Here is a 20,541-nt window from a genome sequence, read left to right on the forward strand (position 1 = left end):
AAATAGATCAGGGAAAAGAACAAGGGAAAAAAAATAAGATGAAAGGCCAAGTGAAGTTATATACACTAAGTTCATATTCTAGGTACTTGCTAAAGGTGGACCATGACTTGGCTGTGAACATTTTAGAAATCAATGTTAATAGGAAAATACTTTTTGTCCCATAATTCACAATGGCCACCGGATAAAAATAAAGCAATATTCAACAGTAATACACTATTTTTATCCCAAGACCAGAAAGATAGTCTCACCTCCTCAGAGAGAGGATGTTTAATGAGCAAACAACTTCAAAACCATCCTCCCAGAAAAATCAATCATGGGTTTCATTAGGCTGATACTGGCAACGTCTCTCAACAAGAGGCTGACCACCACAGCAGGGCTTGATAAAAGAGAATCAAGTTACGGGGCAAGGGTAGGCAGGAGGATGTCAACACTGTTCTACTGATTCAAAGTTCCAGTGCACACACGCACACAAGTCCGCGTGTATCCGCAGGCGGTATATGAATCAGTTCATTTCTACCACGTTAAGAACCTCTGATTTAAACTAGAGAATAGATGGCCAACTTCTCAACTGAACTGAAACTGCGCAGTCCAAATCTGAACATGGATGCCTTGGAAGCAGAGCTAGTCTAAATGGCTCATGAAATGAAGAATCATCACTACATGTTCTGACTGAGCTGGGGAGAAGGCTGCTTAAGAAATTTAAGAATCCTAAAAGACTCGTGATAGAGTAAGATTCTTTACTACCACAAAAAAAAAAAAAAAAAAATTTTTTTTTTTTTTTTTATTGGCAGTGGTAAGTCAAGAAAATACTCATGAGGAAAGCAAAAATTTCCTACTGACAAAAACGTGGGATCCTATTCAAACACCTAAATCAATGAGCAATTAAGATACCATGACTACAACAAGCTGAGCTTTTAGCAGGTGTTACCAAATATCTGCCTCAGTCATCAAAAAACATCATCACTACCAGCCACAAGAATAGAAATAATCTATAGAAGGTCTATTTACTCCAAATTGTTTGACTCAAGTCAACCGATTTTTAAAATGTTATCTTTGTTTTAAAATTTAGAGTAGTTAAATAAAGTCATTTAAAAGGGATGGTCTTGTCAAATTGATGCCTTTAGTTTTGAAGTAGCTAACCTGAAGACATTTGTGGGAGCAATTTGCTAACAGGGCCAATTGTCTAATAAGCCTCTGTCTGAGTCCTGACAGTATGACAGTATCATCTGAATAAGAGAAAAGACTGACCTTTCCCTTCTCTACTGGAGGAGGAAGATTTTTAAAAAAAAGACCCCCAGACAGGAAAGAAATGATCTGAGGCCAGGAGAACAGCCAACAACACGCCGTCATTCCATCCACTGCGGTTTTGCCTTTTTGACTACCTACCTGGAACAAGAACAGCTAACTCTTTGGGTCGGATCCACAAAATCCCAAGTAGCAGGATTGTTAGCAGGCTCTTCTTCAAGAGTTGGAGTTGACACTTGGCTCCTCCTATAAGGGTTAAAAATGTGACTTCTTTGTAAACAGGAGATAATGCTAATACTTCTGCAGAGAAAAATGCTAAAAGTCTTTAATATATTAAACATAGTAATGGTATCCTACGGCATACATTCAGAGCAGCCAAAGTACGAAACTATCACTTGTCCCATGCACTAGAAGAAGCAGGATTCTTGTAGTCAAATTCAGCATTTTAACATGGGTGGTATACATAGCAATTTAAACAGTATCTGGCACTCTGACTTGTTGCTTTAGGGGGAAAAAAAAGGCCATCTAAATTATGCCGAAATGACCTAGAATATTTTGAAAGAAATTAACTTCCCACAGCATGTGTAAATTAGCACCCTCTGACAGACTGTTCAGAAGCCCTGGATGCACAGTGGTTAGAGTGCTCAACTGCTAACTAAAAGGTTGGTGGTTCGAACTCACCAGCTGCTCTGCAGGAGAAAGATGTGGCAGTCTGCTTCCTTAAAGATTTACAGCCTTGGAAACCCTATGAGGCAGTTCTACTCTATCCTACAGAGTCACTACGAGTCAGAATGAATTTGACAGCAGTGGATTTGGATCTTGTTTTGTTTTGTTTTGTTTTGACGGACTGTTTAAATCACTCTTAATACCCCTATAATATTTACTAGCATTTAACAGCTGCATTCCACCACTGTTAACAGCAACTAAAAGATAGAAAATAAAAATGTTTCCTACATGTCACTGGCACTGGTAATCAGCAGCAAAAAGTAGATCGCTACTAATACGTAGTGAAAATAAGAAGACAGGCAATCTTTTTAGATGCTGATTTTGTATAGCTGATACTGCCAAGTGTTCCAGAGACACCTCTGCAGGGGCTTCTGCGGCTCTCCACCCTCCTCTGCCTCATCTCCCTGATCTGTGCTGCTGGTAGAGGGGTTCCGGTTTATTAGGACTGGTGGAGGTGAAAGGTTTATGGTGACAAAAATCAAAGATGGTAAATGAAAAAAAATGTTAACTTGGAAATTATCTAGGCACTGCAGGTAGAAGTGAAAAGATCTCAATCACTCTAAAGGAAAGGATCATTTTTTCAAGTGACCAGAGATGCTTTTTAATTCTAGAATGTGACATGTGATTTTCAATGGCAAAGATTTTATCCACCACTCCTTTAGCAGCCTATTCTAAAACCAGTCCACTGGGAGATAAATGTATAGCAATGAATTGGCTAACAGCTGGATCCGAAGGACAGGTTTTAACTCTGTGTATGAAAATGTGAACAGTAGTTGCTTATGTAACCTTTAATTGACTTCTGCATGAGCAGAGTTATAAATAGTTACAGACCAGGATATCCACAGACATCCCCAGAGAACCAAGACTCATTGGTTTACCTGTATTAGTCGAAAGTGGGCATCTCACTCATATTATAGACAGATAACAAAATGTGCTGATTATGTCTACATTAAGTCTGGATAAGTGGTATTGGTTTTATGGACAATTGTTTGTCATTTTCATTTAGACAATTAAAATAATTACAAGTAGTCTGTTCTTAGAATCAATTCTCTTTTTTCCAAAAAATAAGTGAAGGAAGAAAGGAGAAAGGGAAGGAAGGGAGGGAGGGAGGGAAGGAGGGAGGTAAGGTAGGCTGAGGAAGTGGAAGAATACGGTTTCCCCAGACCAACAAACAGAAGCACAGCAGCTGTTACACACCCCTTTAATAGTTATCAGTTCAGTTCATAATGCATTGCCAATTAAAATGCGAAGGACAGTGTGTAAAAGAAAATGTGGCTAAGAATGTCATTTCCCTTTGTAACTAGAAAACATTCATAAGTTGGTATACAAGGGAAAACCAAACCCACTGGTTATTGTCCTGACACTTAGGGTGAATCCCCGAGCCATCCGTGATGAAAAATATCAGATGAACATCATGCCAATCTTTAGGTGATCAAGAACTTTAACTACTTCCTGGATAATCAAACCAAGTAAAGTAAATGTCTCTATTTTAACAGCTTTGTTTTGAATTTTATCCTGTTACATTCTACAAAGATGAAATAACCAATCCAACGACCCCCTGCAGTTTGGTCACAGAACAGCGCAACTTGCTGAAACCTCTTCATGTAGCCATCACTGGGACGGTTACTAAACCATGATCCAGACACAAACCAAAAGACATACTTGGACTGGGTTCTGTTGAGGATGCATTCCTTCCAGACTCGATGGACCATATGATTGTGGAGTTTTGGAGGAATCTTCCCCGATCTCTTTGGACTGTGCATAGTTATCATCCCCCCTTCCTGGGAACCTAGGTGACTGACCGCACTCTGAGTACCTCCACTCTCACCTGGAAAGGAAAGCCAATTTGAAATGTCAGAATATTCTGGAAAGGTCTTCTAGTGCAGAGCCTGCTGGCTTATTTAACATAAGTACGCATTTTAATTGTTAAAACTCATTTATATAGCTTGGCCTCTACTCCCTGACAACCCCACTGTCTGTAGCTATGAGTACCACTTGTGTCAGAGTTAAACACATCGCCGCTCAGACACTCACACACAGAATCCGTTAAGGGCACGCAGAGGCATTCCTACTCCACAGGTCCTGGACACTTCTAACAAGGAAGGGCTCACGTCACAATATCAGAGATGTAAACACACAAGGATTTCTGAATCCCAACACCACAAATAAGTTCCAAGACCGACGAGAACAGCAGAGGGAGCTTTATGCTCATTTAGTTACATAGCTGTGTAACTGCACACCGCCCCAGGTGGGAAGGAGAAAGAAGTTAATGGCACAAAGCTTGTTAACAAGGTCAGATTTCAGATTTTTCTGTGGAACTGTCTGTCCTTATGCCTGACACTATTTATGAAAGCTTTGTACTAAAACACTGGAAGAGGTTGTCTCGACGTTTTATATCAGAGGACTATAAGGTCACTGGTTTCTCTCTACTACTTACTTTTTCCAAAATACGGCTGGGATGCAATCCATTCCTTCCCACTCTGCCCACGGTGACTACTGACAATACCTTTGGGTAAATTATGAGTATGGACGATTTCTATCTCATACAAGATAAACACGAAAGTCAATTTCCAATAATAAATTCATTCTATTAATTTCATCTATTTAATAAATATATTTTTGGTTTTATTCTCAGCAGAACTATGATACAAAACATCCTTACAGAAATAATCAACTTTCAGCACTGTAAAAAATCTCTTCTCAGAAAAAGAAGCATCTTATGTCATAAACTAAGGATTCTTGGTATCAGTGAAAGAAAAATTCCAAATGTTTACATCTGGAGGAACTGAAGCTTTCCTGCCCCCCAGAAAAGGATCATTATATTACAAATGAGATAAGTCGAAGGAATGAGAAATTTGGTCTTTCATTGCTACCGTTTATTTTAAAAGTTTTCTGACTTGGTTCATGGTACAAAATAATTTATCTTAATTTTGCAATTGACTTTTAAATGCCTACTATGAAACTAGGCAAAGTGAAGAAAGAAACAGAAATAGATAGCATACCCTTCTTCCCCAAAATATCCTACAATACAGCTAAAGATATCAAACACCCGTGGTATCATAAAGGAATAATTTATGGCCAAAAAAGGATGGAGGAGGAGAGAACAAGGCCAAAAGACTTTTCTGATTAAAGTTGGGTTAATGCTTTCAGGAAGATTTAATGATGTAACTAAAATGTGGGTGGTACCTTACATGGAATTAAAAAAGGCTTGTAGTCATGTTGTTAAATGCATGTCGAATGCTGCTACCCCAATTATCTCCATATACTAAGCAGGAGACGCAAGCCGATGTACCTATCCAGCTAAAGCATGAGTGATTTCACCAAAACTAGCTGGTCCCCCTAGACCCCCCTGCAATCCAGGAGACTCTTGGCCATTTTAGGGCAACATAGCCCACTGAACCCCACATCCAAGAAAGCATGGCAATGCTGAGCGTTAGTCAGCTGCAGAATGGTAAGATGGGGCAGGGTTCTCCTGGACACAGCATTAAGGGTCCTAAGCTATAATCCAACGTGCTATGATGTGAAAACTGGGGCAAATTAATTTTACTACGAAGATACCAGCAGCTTTTATTTAGGATTGATGCAGCTTCAGGGGATTTATCCAGGGCCCAGCACAGGCCATACACAGGCCCAGCAGCTGAATAGTTACGAAGTCCACATTGAAACTCACTAAGAACAAAACCTCTTGTTTCTTGAACTGTGACTTTAGAGCCTGGACTGATCAGAGGTCGGCACCTAGAGCAGGGCACCAAGCACACAGCAGGCCCTCAAGTTTCAGTGGCATACAAATTTCACTAGACACCAAGCAAAACACAAACAATATAAATGGATAACAGCTTAAAAATTTAGTGTAACTATTAAAAATCCAAGCCTTGATACGAAATGTGATTAAAACTTTTCAAAAGAATACTGACAATTCTAGTCTTTATATTAATATATCATCTTGATGATTCCTATTAAAGTGTGGGTCTCCCCCCACCCCGCCCCAGTGTAAAGTAATTTTAATAAAAATTGGCTCATGGCAAATTCTATCCCAAGGAATCATCCAAATTCTCTGCTATTGCATATCAGAGCTAGATGGTTTTTTGTTTTTTTTTTTTTTTTAACCATCTCAGCAAGTAAACGCCTCCTTAAAATCGGAGGCTAGCTGTTGTCCACTTCTGCATCTCCCACACAATGGCTAAGTAATTCCTTTCAGATAACTTAGTAATGTGTGCCAAACTGGAGTTGTGAGCACTGCTTTGAATTTTCTGAACTACCATTTATATACTGCTTCGCTATTTACAAAGCACTTTCAAATACGCTACCTCATACACGTAACAACCCTGGAAGTATGTATTACTTAACAGAGAAAGAAACTGAGGCTCAGAAAAAGTATGAGAATTAAATAAGGTCACTCAACTAGAAAGCGATACAGTCAGGTCTGAAAACCAGGCATGTTCATTCACAAAGTCCATAATTTTCTTCAATATATTCTTTAGCTGGGAACATTTACTGAATACTCACTATGTACTTTACAAAGCACTGTGCTACAGGCTGTGAAATATTCTTACCTAATCCTCATGAAAATTTCCATGTAGATGTGTCTCATGCTTGAAAGTTTGTTTTCAAAGTTTAGCTGTCAAGACTTTATTTACTCTGATGTTTCTACAAACGGCCCAAATTAAATGCCTATAAATAATCCTATCCTTTTCTTAGTAGCCAGGTTCCCAGTTAAAATGAGTTCTTTAACCACAACAACAAAAAAGTTAATACAGGAAATATAATAGTCAACAAAGAAGGCAAAATGCTACCAATTTAAACAATTTCTAAATTTTTTCAGGAAGGCAGACTGTTGAAGTTATGAAAATTTTCACATGTAATTAATATTTACTCTTAATGCAGACAGGTTACTGATGAGACAAAGCATTTATCTGGAACCCCTAGATGAGAGTGTAACTCTACAATACAACAGAGCAAGAGTTATCCCAGGCTTGCCCCTGGCTGGCAATGGCCATTTGGGCAAAGATTGTGGTCATTCTCTCTGATTTAGTGTTTACCATCTGTGAAAAGAGCAGTCTGCATGTTGCCCTGCCTCTGTGTATAAAGGGGCAGGCTTTAAGAGAAATAATGGTTCAATTAGGACAAAAAATAATATGGGCTCAATTAAAATTGTGAAGCACATGAATTCTGTCTAAAAATGTCCTTCTCTATCCTGTAAAATCCCCATTTACTCTACCTTCAACCCTTCCACCAGGAACTTCTCAGAGTGAATTTCCTCACTGTTCCCTATCAAGGAGACGACATGATTTTCTGCAATCTCCTCCAGCCAGGACATCTTGGATTATACTCACCTATGAGAACCTGTTCTGGAGAGGTGGGAGGGGTAAGAGGCATCCCACAGTTACTTGGGTCCTTCACACTCCCAAGACCCTGCTGCCCAACTGTAATATGGCCTCCAGCACTGGTACCGCTCTGAGGAACTGGGATGTCGTTCTGAGAGATCAAAACGAAAGCTGACGGATAAACCATCCGCACACCACCTGTAAGGAAAGAAGCAGGCCTGAGGAGAGGGTTCACACAAGACTGCCAACTTTGTTTCACCAGTGGCCAAAGTCAAAGCTCCATGTTGAAAAAGAGATACTCATGAAGTACTGTCAAAAGTGATATGTTTCATTCTTCCCTAACTGAATAAGTGTTTAAATACGTGTTCCAACATTGTAATAGCATTTGGAATACAGGGACCATTGGTGCTTCAGGCAAGATAACTCCTCAGCACACACCACTATGTCAAGAGAATTAAAAAAGATAGGAAAATTACAGAGCTTGTTTCTGATGAATCCGAATGATTACCTTTTTAAATTAAGGAAGATCAAGAAGATAGAAAAAAGTTCTTCAGGCAAAACATTTTCCTCTTACCGACAATTACTTCGACTGCCACAGGGAAATCATCGTCATATCCCAACTCCTCTTCCTCTTTCAGTTCCTCTTTCTTTTTCAGCACCATTGGGTAGAAATACTGCCATTCCTCGATCAGCTTACGGGTGGCCGGGTCTGACATCTTATATGCTTGGCCTGTCAGCGTGCCGTTCAAGCCGTAAGGACTCACCAGTACTACAGGAGGTAGGAGTGAGGGAAGCACAGGTTACAGGTCACAGTAATCATTCCTACCAAAGTACGCCACATATCTGGTATTTTTAGGTTAAATCATAGCATCACTAAATACATATCACTCTTTCCTATCCCTTTTTAAAGTGTCATTTTTAAAAGTTTCTCGTTTTAGTATTTCTTATTATTTATATGCCTGTCAACTCACATCAATTTTTGAAGGAAATCAAATAGCTCTGGTGGCACAGTGGTTAAGCATTCAGCTGCTAACCACAAGGCCAGCAGTTCAAACCCACCAGCCACTCTGTGGGAGAAAGATTTAAAAAACCTGCTGCTGTTGAGTCAACTCTAACTCCATAAAGGTTACAGCCTTGGAAACCCTATGGGGCAGTTCTAACTCTGTCCTATAGGGTTGCTATGTGTTGGAATCAACCTGATGGCAACAGGTTTGGTTTTGTTTATCACACTGTCAGGCAGCTGTATCAACACACAGTATATAACCTATCTGCGCACTAAAGCATAACACATCCGTTTACTTACAGCTTACACAACGTGAACACTGAATCGTCCATAAACAAAGAAAACCATTCGGTACATACACCCTGAAACCTGTCTAGAACTTGAACATTCTTCCTGTGGCTCCTCAGACTGACTAAAGATCTTTGGTAATTAAAGGTCATATACAAGCAAAGCTGCCAACAGCAGAAAAGTCTTCAAGTACCAAGCTTACGACGTAATGCTTAGCTGTCATTTCCGTTTTGGAAGTCTGTTGATGAAACAACTCAAAGTAAAATGTATCTCATCAGCCAAAGTCCTCCTGTCCTCCTTTCTGTGTTTGACCTTGGTGTCATTTTCACTGAGCTAGACACAAAAATACAGTTAACATGGTACTATGAATAACCAGCCAGTTCTTTGCCTCAGGGTTAGTATTTCAACCTTCCAAATAATACTTTTCTGGGGATAAAGGTCACTTTCACTTAATCCTGAGTTTTAAAAAACACCTCAACACAGTCATCTAATGGGATGTCTTTTTGTTGTTGTTGACTTTTTTTTTTTTTTTAACAGCTGGATGGTATGTCACATCAGTCGAGAGAGAAATAGCATAGACACCACATATTTCATGGTGCCTTTCTGCTGTTCCTCAGTGATCCAACTGGGATGAAAACACTCCAACCAACGCAATTAATCAAGGGTAATTTCCCTCCATTAACACTTCTAGGAAATTCCTACATCAATTTTGGATAATTATGTTAGCCGTAATTATCTAGAGGCTAGCACCTGCCCTAAGTGTCTACCTCTTCCACACAACCATGGGAAATCAGCAGGATAACGTCCCACAGAAGTTTTCTATGGTTCGAGGCATTGTGACAAACTAGTACAGTTAAAACAAGTTGTCTAGAGGGACCTGGTATTCCTAATAATATCTCTCCTAACACAGGAGGTTAGTTTCCTTCCCTCATGACTAGTGATTCCTTCTGTTATTACCACAAATAAACATTGTTAATTTTAAGTGATAAAGCTGAAGTCAGACAGTCCTCAGCACTTTATACTCAAGCAAATGTAGTACTTAAATAATTCCCATAATACATAATATACATATACTGTACAACTCTCAAGTGAACAGCTTAAGGATTTTCCATTTTATAGCGGTCCATACAGAAAACACCCAAAGCTACATAAGGATGGAGTACACAGCTCAAAATGTATTACAAGTGTGTCGGGGCGGGGGGCGGGGGGCGTCTAGCTAATCATAAGGATACAGCTAAGTGAGGAGTCAATGTTCTTTTTTCCCGTAAAAAGCATGCTTAATTGTCTTTAGGGCAACGATCCGAATATGGAGGCTAAACGTTCACATAGCAGGCTGTCATGGTAATAAAAATACTTCATCAAGTTTGTTAAAATGTCAGTGTTTTTAGAAATTGCATTCTATCTGATATACTATTTCAACCAGATATCTCTAGTACTGACATATTACACTGAACCAAAAAAAGATTTTTTCATATGGTTCAACCTAACATTGTAACATTTAAAAACAGCTGCTCATAGAAAATTGTGATTCCCAAAGACAGAAACAAAGATTTAGAATGCCTAGTAAGATAAAAAGGGAATGGAGATATTTTGGTGATATCTAGGTGGTAATTAAAGCTGAGATAATTAAAATATTAATAGGCTAAATTACAACCAAATACCTATAACCAATGTAATCTATAAAATAAACAAATAATAAAGGTTATCGACATTGGTGAAGATACTACACACCTCTAGAAATTTTATTTGGGTTGAAATTTCAAATGCTAAGTTTCATATCAATGTTCTACAAGTACCATGTACTTGGCACCATGTAGTGGAAACCCTGGCGGCATAGTGGTTAAGTGCTGCAGCTGCTAACCAAAGGGTCAGCAGTTCAAATCCGCCAGGCGCTCCTTGGAAACTCTATGGAGCAGTTCTACTCTGTCCTATGGGTCGCTGTGAGTGGGCATCGAATCGACGGCAGTGGGTTTTGGCGGGTTTTATAAGTACCATCTATCATTTACATTCCTGGAATCGTGTTAACGTACAAAACAATGAAAATTTCTCATTTAGAAGATTTATCAATTACCCATTGGAGTGCACTTTTCAGAGACTGGCCAATCTTCTTTTGTTCTAAAGGAAGTTCTCTTCATTTATTCCTCAGTACTATTTCACAAAGGCCAGGGTGCGTATGTGATAAAAAAAAAACTTCAGCAAAAAACTAGCAAGGTGTTATTACTTATTTGTGAAATGGGTAGTCTTGCCTTTCTTTTTCAGAAATTGACTTTTTGTGCTTAGCTTTAAAATGTCCGTTTAAGCTAATGTTTCACCCTCCAAGATGGTACTGGGCAAGGTGGCTGTCCATGTGGTGGGGTGGTGGAGGGGAGGAGAGGAGGGCCATGGCCATGCACTTACCTTGAAATGGTGCAGGGGAAGACTGAGCCATGTGTATATGCTCCTCGTTGATCAGATAAATTGGCTGGTGTTGGGCAATCTCCACACTCGTGCATACATTACTTTCCCCATGAAGAAAGAATGTGAACGCACAGGACAAATGCTCACTAGAAAGAGAGAATGAAACACTCAGCTCTACATTTTGGTAGGAAATGGGTGCTACCAACCAAAAATACAGCTGAGATACAGCTTTACTTTATCAACCATCTAGCAAAGCTGACCTCTGATGATATCAATGCCATAAACCTCTCATTGATTGCGGACAATAATATAAAGATAAGTTGTTGACAATGACGCTAAAGTAAAGCCGCCAGATAAGTATGAAAAATTAGTTATGCTGCATTCTGAACTTTGGAAAGATACTGTGCTTTCTGACTGTTTCATCTGCATAAAATCTATCTCCTTTGCCAACTATAAACCCCTAAGAAAGACTGGGAACAGGTTTCTACCTCACCCCCAGTGCCTAGCACATTACAAGGACTCAAACATTTGTTGCATCAAATAAATGAGAAAACATTTGAAAAACTAAAAAAAAAAAAAAGTGGCCTTATGAACTAGATAGAAAAGTAACCCCTGAGCTGAGTCTGAAGTGACCTTTAACTGAGTCTAAGGACAAAGACAAATTTGTTTTTGCTTATGTTTGGTACACAATGACAGCAAATCTACCAGTTTACAACTCTACAGTAAGGTTAGACGGTTTATCCAAAAACAGCAATTAAGGACGCTGCTGTATACAAATTCCCAGGTAGAACTGCTAAGGAAATACAAGTCTCTAAAAATGGGCTGGTAATCTATTACATTTAATTTTTACAATTTACTTCTGATAACAAAATTTTATTAAAATATCCTACTTCTGTTTTCCAGAGAACTGAAAAATGATAAAAATGAAGGGTTTGGAAGAAAAGTAGTTTAAAAATTACTACAGTGGCACATTCTTTCAAAGTTGTCAGCTTTGGCTCCTTTTCTTAAGATGGCATGTAAGAACATTTGCCTGATGAAATAATACAGGGAACCAAACTACTAAACACCACTAGGAAACCACCATTTTAAAAATCATCTCTAAGATGTTGCTTTTTTTTTTTTAAAGTTCTCTAAAATATTATAAAATATGTTCTGAGTACCACTTGAAAGAATTAAATTTTCTGTAAAACAAAGTCATAATGCTTTAAGGAAAAACTGAAATAAAGATGATAAAATTTTCACTCTATCACAAAGAAATATATATGTATTCTGCTGTGGCCAGTATACTGAGAAAACTGTGTTTTATTACAATGTGAGGTTTTGTCAAGAGGACACACTAAATCTTGGTGTCTGGTTATACAGCATGACAAAATAAACTCAAGATGATGACTAGAATTTTATACGAATTTTGAAAATTTTTTCACTCAACTTGACACCATACTTCCAAGTTTCAAGGTCACAATGAGGAAAAACTGTACCTAATTTAAACATATACAGGTACAAAACAATACCACTGGCAAAACCATGCTGTCCTTTACAGAAACAAATTCAGAAACTCATCATCATCAACACACAGCATTGTGCCCGACACATAACAGGACCAAAATATAGGACTACAGATGGTGGACTGGCTAATTTTCCAGCTGTAAATTTCAGCTCAGAAGCTTGAACTGACTCGTCCTAATTCACCGCCACCATCAACTATAGTCAACGGCATATTTATAAGAGAGCTGGTTGGGGTTACAGGTGTAGAATGCAGCCACAGAATATGCTCTTGATCCTACAAACTTCCAACTGCATGAAAATAAAGGCAACTAACATCCATCTACCAGCTAGTAAGTGCAGAGAACGGGGCAAGGCGCCTGGAGTCACACCAAAGAAAATGTCATCCTTGCTCTCAAGGAGGATACATGCTAGCAAGAGACTGATGCAAAAATATATCTCTAAAACAAAGCCAGGCATAAATGCAGAGATAAAAATAAAAACAAAATGCTATTGGAAGGCTGAGGTGTAGCAATTTCTGTAATGTGAAGGGTCCAAATGCTCCAAGGCAAGGACAACTGAAGATGAAATTTCAACAACAGAAGGAAAAGAAAGGGGAAAGAGAGGATGAGGAGAAGAGATGTGGTTAAAAGCCGGACGTAGTTTGGAAATTCTATATGAAGGAATGGAGTAACGTGATGGCCAGGGCTGGAAATGGAGTCAGAAGCCACACCCTGAGATAACATAAAAGACTTTGTATGTGAGAAGTAACAGGGAGCTCATTTAAGGTTTGGTTTAAGAAAGTCAGTGAATCTAAAGAATCATGAAAATTTCAATAGAATTTGCTATATTTCAAAAATAGCAAGTTTAGAACAGAAAAATGTCCCACAAAGAGGCACAAATTTAAAACGTAGTAACTCAATCAATGGTCTTTTTCATTTTACATCGATAACTTTAAAAACAAAATGTCAAGACCATTAAAACAAGGTAAAGCAAACAGCAAGTTATAATGGAAATACAACAGAGGCCATCAGTAGTTATTAATTTTAATTAATCAATTTAGTTAATTTTGGGCAATTTACGTTACCTTTCTAACCGTAGTTCCTCATGCGTAAAATCAGCTGTTAACACAAAGAGCCCTGATTCAGGAGGTCTAGAGCGGACCCCCTCAAACTGGTATTTCTAACAAGTTCCCAGGTAATTCGGTAGCTATCCTGGGCCCAGGAACCCTACACTTTGAGAACCACTGGACTTGTATGGGGAGCCCTGGTGGGATAGTGGTTAGGAGCTCAGCCGCTAACCAAAAGGTCCGCAGTTCAAATCCACCAGGTGCTCCTTGGAAACCCTATGGGGCAGCTCTACTCTGATCCTGTAGGGTCACTATGAGTAGGAACTGACTCAACAGCAATGTGTTTATTGGATTTGATGGCACCTCAATCCCTTTCCAGCTATAAAATCCTATATTTTTCTAAGATTACGTGAAACAAGAGAACAGGGATGACAATACTGACCTCAGAGAGTAGAATTCCCCCTTTGATCTAGCAATACCACTTCTAAGAATTTATCCCACAGATAAACCCATGTGTGTTAAAAATAAAAATAAAAGCTATGTACAAAGTTACTGGCTGCAGCACTGTTTGTAACAGTTACGGCTGAAGACAGGCAAAATGCCTACCAATAAAGGGCTATGCACTGTGCAACCACTTACAAGAAAAATGGCCTTGTCTATCAGAGACTGACATGGGAAAACCTCCAACAAAAACTGTTATGAGAAAAAAAGCCAGATATAAAACAGTGTGAATAACATGCCCCATTTGTATAAAAATGGGGAAGAGGGGAGAAAAATACACACACACGTAATTTGATTACATTGGCATAAAATTTCTCTGGAGGAACGTACTTTAAAAACCTAGTAATTTTGGTTGCTTTTGTAGAGTGAGGCAGCATGGCTGAGGGAGAGAGAAAAAGAAAACTCAAAACAGTCTGATCCTTTCTGAGTGCGGGGCCTTGCGTCACACGGAAAGCAATGGTGGCAGGACATGAAGCAAGCCCCTGCCTCCTATCCCTGTGCAGGCGGCTTGTTGGCCTACCCGGAGCTGTGCACTAGAGGAATGCTTCATCCTGTCAGACCTGGCTCTTAGTCGAAGCCTCCTGAAATCATCTTTGATCTTGAATCTGTTATCCAAAATATTGGCTGTTTGATCAGCAAGCCATCAATATCTTTATATTCAGGTCACTGCTAAAAAATGGTGAGAAAGACTACTCTGAGGCTAGAGTCCTGGGTCATCTCATCAGAGAGCGCACAAGTTACAAACTTGCCAGTGCTACCGCCCATTTACTATTTCTTTTTTTTTTTTTTAAATAATTTTTATTGTGCTTCAAGTGAAAGTTTACAAATCAAGTCAGTCTCTCACATATGAACTTATATACACCTTACTACATACTCCCACTTACTCTCCCCCTAATGAGTCAGCCAGCTCCCTCCTTCCAGTCTCTCCTTTCGTGACCGTTTTGCCAGTTTCTAACCCTCTCTACCCTCCCATCTCCCCTCCAGACAGGAGATGCCAACACAGTCTCAAGTGTCCACCTGATATAAGTAGCACACTCTTCATCAGCATCTCTCTCCAACCCATTGTCCAGTCCCTTCCATGTCTCATGAGTAGTCTTCGGGAATGGTTCCTGTCCTGGGCCAACAGAAGGTTGGGGGACCACGACCACTGGGATTCTTCCAGTCTCAATCAGACCATTAAGTCTGGTCTTTTTATGAGAATTGCGGGTCTGCATCCCACTGATCTCCTGCTCCCTCAGGGGTTCTCTGTTGTGCTCCGTCAGGGCAGTCATCAGTTGTGGCCGGGCACCATCTAGTTCTTCCGTCTCAGGATGATGTAAGTCTACAGTTCATGTGGCCCTTTCTGTCTCGGGTTCATAGTTATCGTGTGACCTTGGTGTTCTTCATTCTCCTTTGATCCAGGTGGGTTGAGACCAATTGATGCATCTTAGACAGCCGCTTGTTAGCATTTAAGACCCCAGACGCCACATTTCAAAGTGGGATGCAGAATGTTTTCCTAATAGAATTTATTATGCCAATTGACTTAGAAGTCCCCTTAAGCCATAGTCCCCAAACCCCCGCCCTTGCTCCGCTGACCTTCGAAGCATTCAGTTTATCCAGGAAACTTCTTTGCTTTTGGTCCAGTCCAGTTGAGCTGACCTTCCCTGTATTGAGTATTGTCCTTCCCTTCACCTAAAGTGGTTCTTATCTACTAACTAATCAGTAAATAACCCTCTCCTACCCTTCCTCCCTCCCCCCTCTCCTAACCACAAAAGAATGTGTTCTTCTCAGTTTATACTATTTCTCAAGAACTTATAATAGTGGTCTTATACAGTATTTGTCCTTTTGCCTCTGACTAATTTCACTCAGCATAATGCCTTCCAGGTTCCTCCATGTTATGAAATGTTTCACAGATTCGTCACTGTCCTTTATTAATGCGTAGTATTCCATTGTGTGAATACACCCTAATTTCTTTAACCATTCATCTGTTGATGGACACCTCAGTTGCTTCCAGCTTTTTGCTATTGTCAACAGTGCTGCAATAAACGTGGGTGTGCATATATCTGTTCATGTAAAGGCTCTTATTTCTCTAGCGTGTATTCCGAGGAGTAGGATTTCTGGGTTGTATGGTAGTTCTATTTTTAACTTTTTAAGAAAACGCCAGATGGATTTCCAAAGTGGTTGTACCATTTTACATTCCCACCAGCAGTGTGTAAGAGTTCCGATCTCTCTGCAGCCTCTCCAACAGTTATTATTTTGTGTTTTTTGGATTAATGCCAGCCTTGTTGGAGTGAGATGGAATCTCACCGTAGTTTTAATTTGCATTTCTCTAATGGCTAATGGTAGAGAGCATTTTCTCATGTGTCCGTCAGCTGCCTGAATATCTTCTTTAGTGAAGTGCATGTCCATATCCTTTGCCAACTTTTTGATTGGGTTGTTTGTCTTTCTGTGGTTGAGTTTTAACAGAATCATATAGATTTTAGAGATCAGGCGCTGGTCAGAGAGGTCATAGCTGAAAATTTTTTCCCAATCTGTAGGTGGTCTTTTTACATTTACTATTTGTTATCTACAACAGATAATCTAAAAGGTTATGGCAAATGTCTTGATAGAATGCAGGTATATGACAACTACCATATTTCGCTGATCTAGAAACCTGCCTAAAAGTAAAATCCAGGCAGTTTGATACAGAAGCCAATCCCCCTTATTTTACAGATGAGAAAATAGCGCTAGAAAGAGCTTGGCTCACCCAAAGTCATTCTTAGAGGCAGAACTGGAATGACACAACATTTAATGCTCTTTCTATCCATCAGTCCAGCTATGAATGCGGACGTGGATATACACCTCTACCAACTTATGTTCTATAGGGTAAAGACCAGATTTGTGAATGGACACTGCAAACAAGGGGCTCTACAGGTACACATATGTAATATTATACACTGCTATTAGAGAGTTAACACGTAAATCTTTAATGAGAGGTCCCATACCTGTTCTGGCTCCTTCTCACCCATCACCCACTCTTACCTAAACCTTTAATCACTCAACTCCATCTATTTCATAAACATTCATTGTTTGAAAGTTGAAAAGGGCTTGAAAGATGATCAAGCTGAGTCCTTTTTTTAATTCAGGGATGGCAAGATCATGCCCAAAGTTACACAACTACTTGAGAGCAAAGTCAGAATTAAGAACCCAGGTCCCCCTTCTTGCCATATAATGTTCACAGTACACTCGTGACTTTCTACCTTAAATTAATACTGCCTTCACCCTTACTCCATACATTCACTCATCCAAAAGATCACATGCCCTGCCACTTAAACTAGTCCCTGCATCAATTCCCCTATCCCCCGCCCCCCCACTGTCTCCAGGTCATAAGGTACCCTATCAAATGAGTACACAGAACCCAAAATGCTGCAGTTTCACTCAGTGAAACTAAAGTTGGACCCTCACTCCTCTTTGCTTAGGGCTTTCCGCTTGGCAAGTATTTCAGGTCTTCTCAAACCCGTATATTCTCCACTCTTTACCCAGTAAAACAGGTCTGATTCACGTGTACTCTTTACTGAATTCTTTATTTAACCACCTTTTCACCTCAAACATCTCTGTGGTGACACTAGGATGAGATATTCCCTTTTCTCTGCAAAGTGACTCTCATGCTCCTCCCACTCATGAATGCCTCTCTTTCTGCCTCCTTCTAACCATGCTGCTGCTTTGGGGTGGCTGTCATATCTTCCTCCCTCCACTGGCTAATGCACCTGCTGGTGGCACAGTGTTTAACAGGTCAGTGGCTAACCCAAAGGTCGGCAGTTCAAATCTGCCAGCTGCTCCTTGGAAACCCTACGGAGCAGTTCTACTTTGTCCTACAGGGTCACTACGAGTTGGAAGTGGCTCGATGGCAACATGTAACAACTAATATGAAATAACACACAAATAAAATGGCTAAAAGAACATTAATTCTAATATCAAATAATAAATATATAAACAAAATAATTACAATTTGTTCTAAGTGTTAAAAAAAAAGTACTAAGTTAGAAAAGAATGGGAGAAAGACAATTTTAGAAAGCAGTAGGTCAGGAAAAACCTTCTCTGAAAAAAAGGGGAGAACATTTAAACTGAGGCTTGCATCTTAAGAGGTAAGTAGCAAACACCATTCCAAAAAGAGAAAATTATATGTGCAAAGGCATTGAAATAGCACAGAATCTGGCATTTTTAAGGGAGCAAAAGGAGGTGATATGGCTACATCACTGTCAAAATGAAGGAGTCGTGTAAGATGAAGTTGGAAAAACAGGCAAATTAAACCTAGCTAAAAAACAAAGATGATCAGATTGGTTGAAAAATAAAAACAAAAAATCCGTCTACAGTATATCCTGCTTATAAAAGACACACCTAAAATAAAATCACATCAAATGAAAACCAAACGCAGAAAATGATATACCACCCAAATCCTAACAAATACAAAGCTGATATATCAAAAACAATAAATATAGGCTTAAAAAATTAATCATTATATAATAATAAACAAAGGACTTCGAAAAAAACAATTTTAACAATCATGAACTTGTATGCACATGGTCATATAATATGCAACATAGCTTTGAAATAAAGGGAAAATCGTAGAATTACAAGGAGAAATCGACAAATCTACAGTTACTGGAGATTTTAACATCTTTTTTTCAGTATTTAACAGAATACCCCCCCACACAAAAAAAAAAAAACCCCAAACCCATTGCCGTCAAGTCGATTCAGGCTCACAGTGACCCCATAGGACAGAGTAGAACTGCCCCATAGGGTTTTCCAAGGAGCGCCTGGTGAATTCAAACTGCTGACCTTTTGGTTAGCAGCTGCAGCTCTTAACCACTATGCCACCAGCGCTTCCATTTAAAAGAAAAAGCAGACAAAAAATTAAGACTATAAAAAAAAAGAAGAATGCCACAATATCTGTGTGACATGACCTGAATATATGAATATTTGTTTTCCATAAAGAGAGCCTACACTCTTTCCAAGAACACACAAAAGGCCTGCAAAAATTGACTAGGTAACCTTACACAAAAGAAGTTTAAAGTTTCAAAGAGCTGCTACCTTACAGACTACACATTCTCTAACCACAGTGCATTGTAGTTACAAAGTAATATTTAAGGGGAAAAAAAAAAGCTTAAAATAAAATCTCCATGTTTGGAAACTTAAACATGCATTCCCTAAATAAATCCTGGGTTACAGAGGAAATCACAATGGAATTCACAAAATATTTAAAATTGAATGACAACAAAAATAAATAATACATATCATGATCTGAGAGAAACAGTACCCAGAAAGTAATTTATATATCCTCACGAGCCCAAAAGTAAGTCTTAAATGAGATAAGCATTCAAGTCAAGAAATGGGCGGGGGCGGGGGGAGGAGACAATAACAACAAAAAATAAACCCAACCCAAAAGGATGAAAATAACAATGATAAGGCCACATACAACAAAACAGAAAAATAGAGAGGACTTACCAAATGAATCACTTGTTTTTTGAGCAGACTAAAGAAAGACAAATCACTAGGCAAGACTGCTTTGAGGGAGGAAGAGAAAGGAGACTGCAGGGAAGCAAGGGCACAGATAAACAATTCGGAACAAAAAAGAAAGGCGCTACAGATAAAGTGCGAACACTTTTATTCATAAAAGCGCTATAAATAACATTATCCCAGTAAATCTGAAACGCATGAAATGGCTAATTTTCTGTAAAGACAGATTAACTAGAAAACATTTTGAAAGTAACTAAGAAATCAACAGCAGCTTACAAGGTTTTTCTAAACTTTCAGAGAATAAATCAATCTTTCTTATACAGACTGTTCGGGCAAATGATAAATAAGAGAAAGGCTCCTGCCTCTTTCTAGTAGGCTTGACCAACTTTCACAGCAAAACTGGAAAAGGTTAGTTATAAAAACAGAAAGTCATCACCTAACATTTTTACTCATTAACACAGACACAAAAACACTAAATTAAACATAACACTAGTAAATTGAATTCAGAAGTGATTCAGAGATGATTACCAAATGAGGATTATGTTAGAATATAATTACAGATTAACACCAGGCAATCTATTAATGTAATACAGTATACTAACAGATGAAGGGGGAAAAAATCAAACCATTCATCTCAATAGATACAGAAAAAACATATAGTAAAATTCAATAATCATTCTTTATTTAAAAACAAAACAAAGTAAAAACTGGGAGTTAAAAGGAATTACCTAACTTAAACAGATAAAGGCTACCGGTAGACTACAAACCATTTACAAAACAGTGCATAACATGAACTAGCTGGTGTATTCAAGCTAAAGCCCTTTTCACCAGGTGCTTTATTATGATACTTCACCTATGCTACAAGTACATCTCCCAATACTTCACAGATGTTTCTAAGTCTTTATTCCAAGCTTTAAAGATTCATTTCCTTCAGAATTAACAAAAGAAGCCATCAAAACATTTTGTTTCAACCGCTGGGTAACTCTGGCAAAATCAGTTTGTCAGTAGTCAAAGCAACTGACTCATCCTAC

At 38.9% G+C, this 20,541-nt stretch overlaps 1 protein-coding gene across 4 annotated transcripts in view; it reads right to left on the reverse strand.

Annotated features, from left to right (window-relative positions):
- Positions 1-20,541, reverse strand: part of MED13L (mediator complex subunit 13L) — a 284,850-nt gene that overhangs the window by 55,701 nt on the left and 208,608 nt on the right. For all 4 annotated transcript variants that reach the window (XR_007514943.1, XR_007514942.1, XM_049866379.1 and 1 more), the window contains exons 5-9: positions 10,984-11,129; positions 7,870-8,064; positions 7,305-7,493; positions 3,634-3,799; positions 1,387-1,491 (exon numbers count right to left, since the gene is read on the reverse strand). Coding sequence is in view for 2 of the 4 variants with exons in the window: in XM_049866379.1 (XP_049722336.1) it covers positions 1,387-1,491; positions 3,634-3,799; positions 7,305-7,493; positions 7,870-8,064; positions 10,984-11,129 (801 nt within the window). In the remaining 2 variants the exon portion in view is untranslated. The remainder of the gene's footprint in view (positions 1-1,386; positions 1,492-3,633; positions 3,800-7,304; positions 7,494-7,869; positions 8,065-10,983; positions 11,130-20,541) is intronic.

This window comes from Elephas maximus, chromosome 22 (genome assembly GCF_024166365.1).
Source record: "Elephas maximus indicus isolate mEleMax1 chromosome 22, mEleMax1 primary haplotype, whole genome shotgun sequence".
NCBI classification, from domain to species: domain Eukaryota; kingdom Metazoa; phylum Chordata; class Mammalia; order Proboscidea; family Elephantidae; genus Elephas; species Elephas maximus.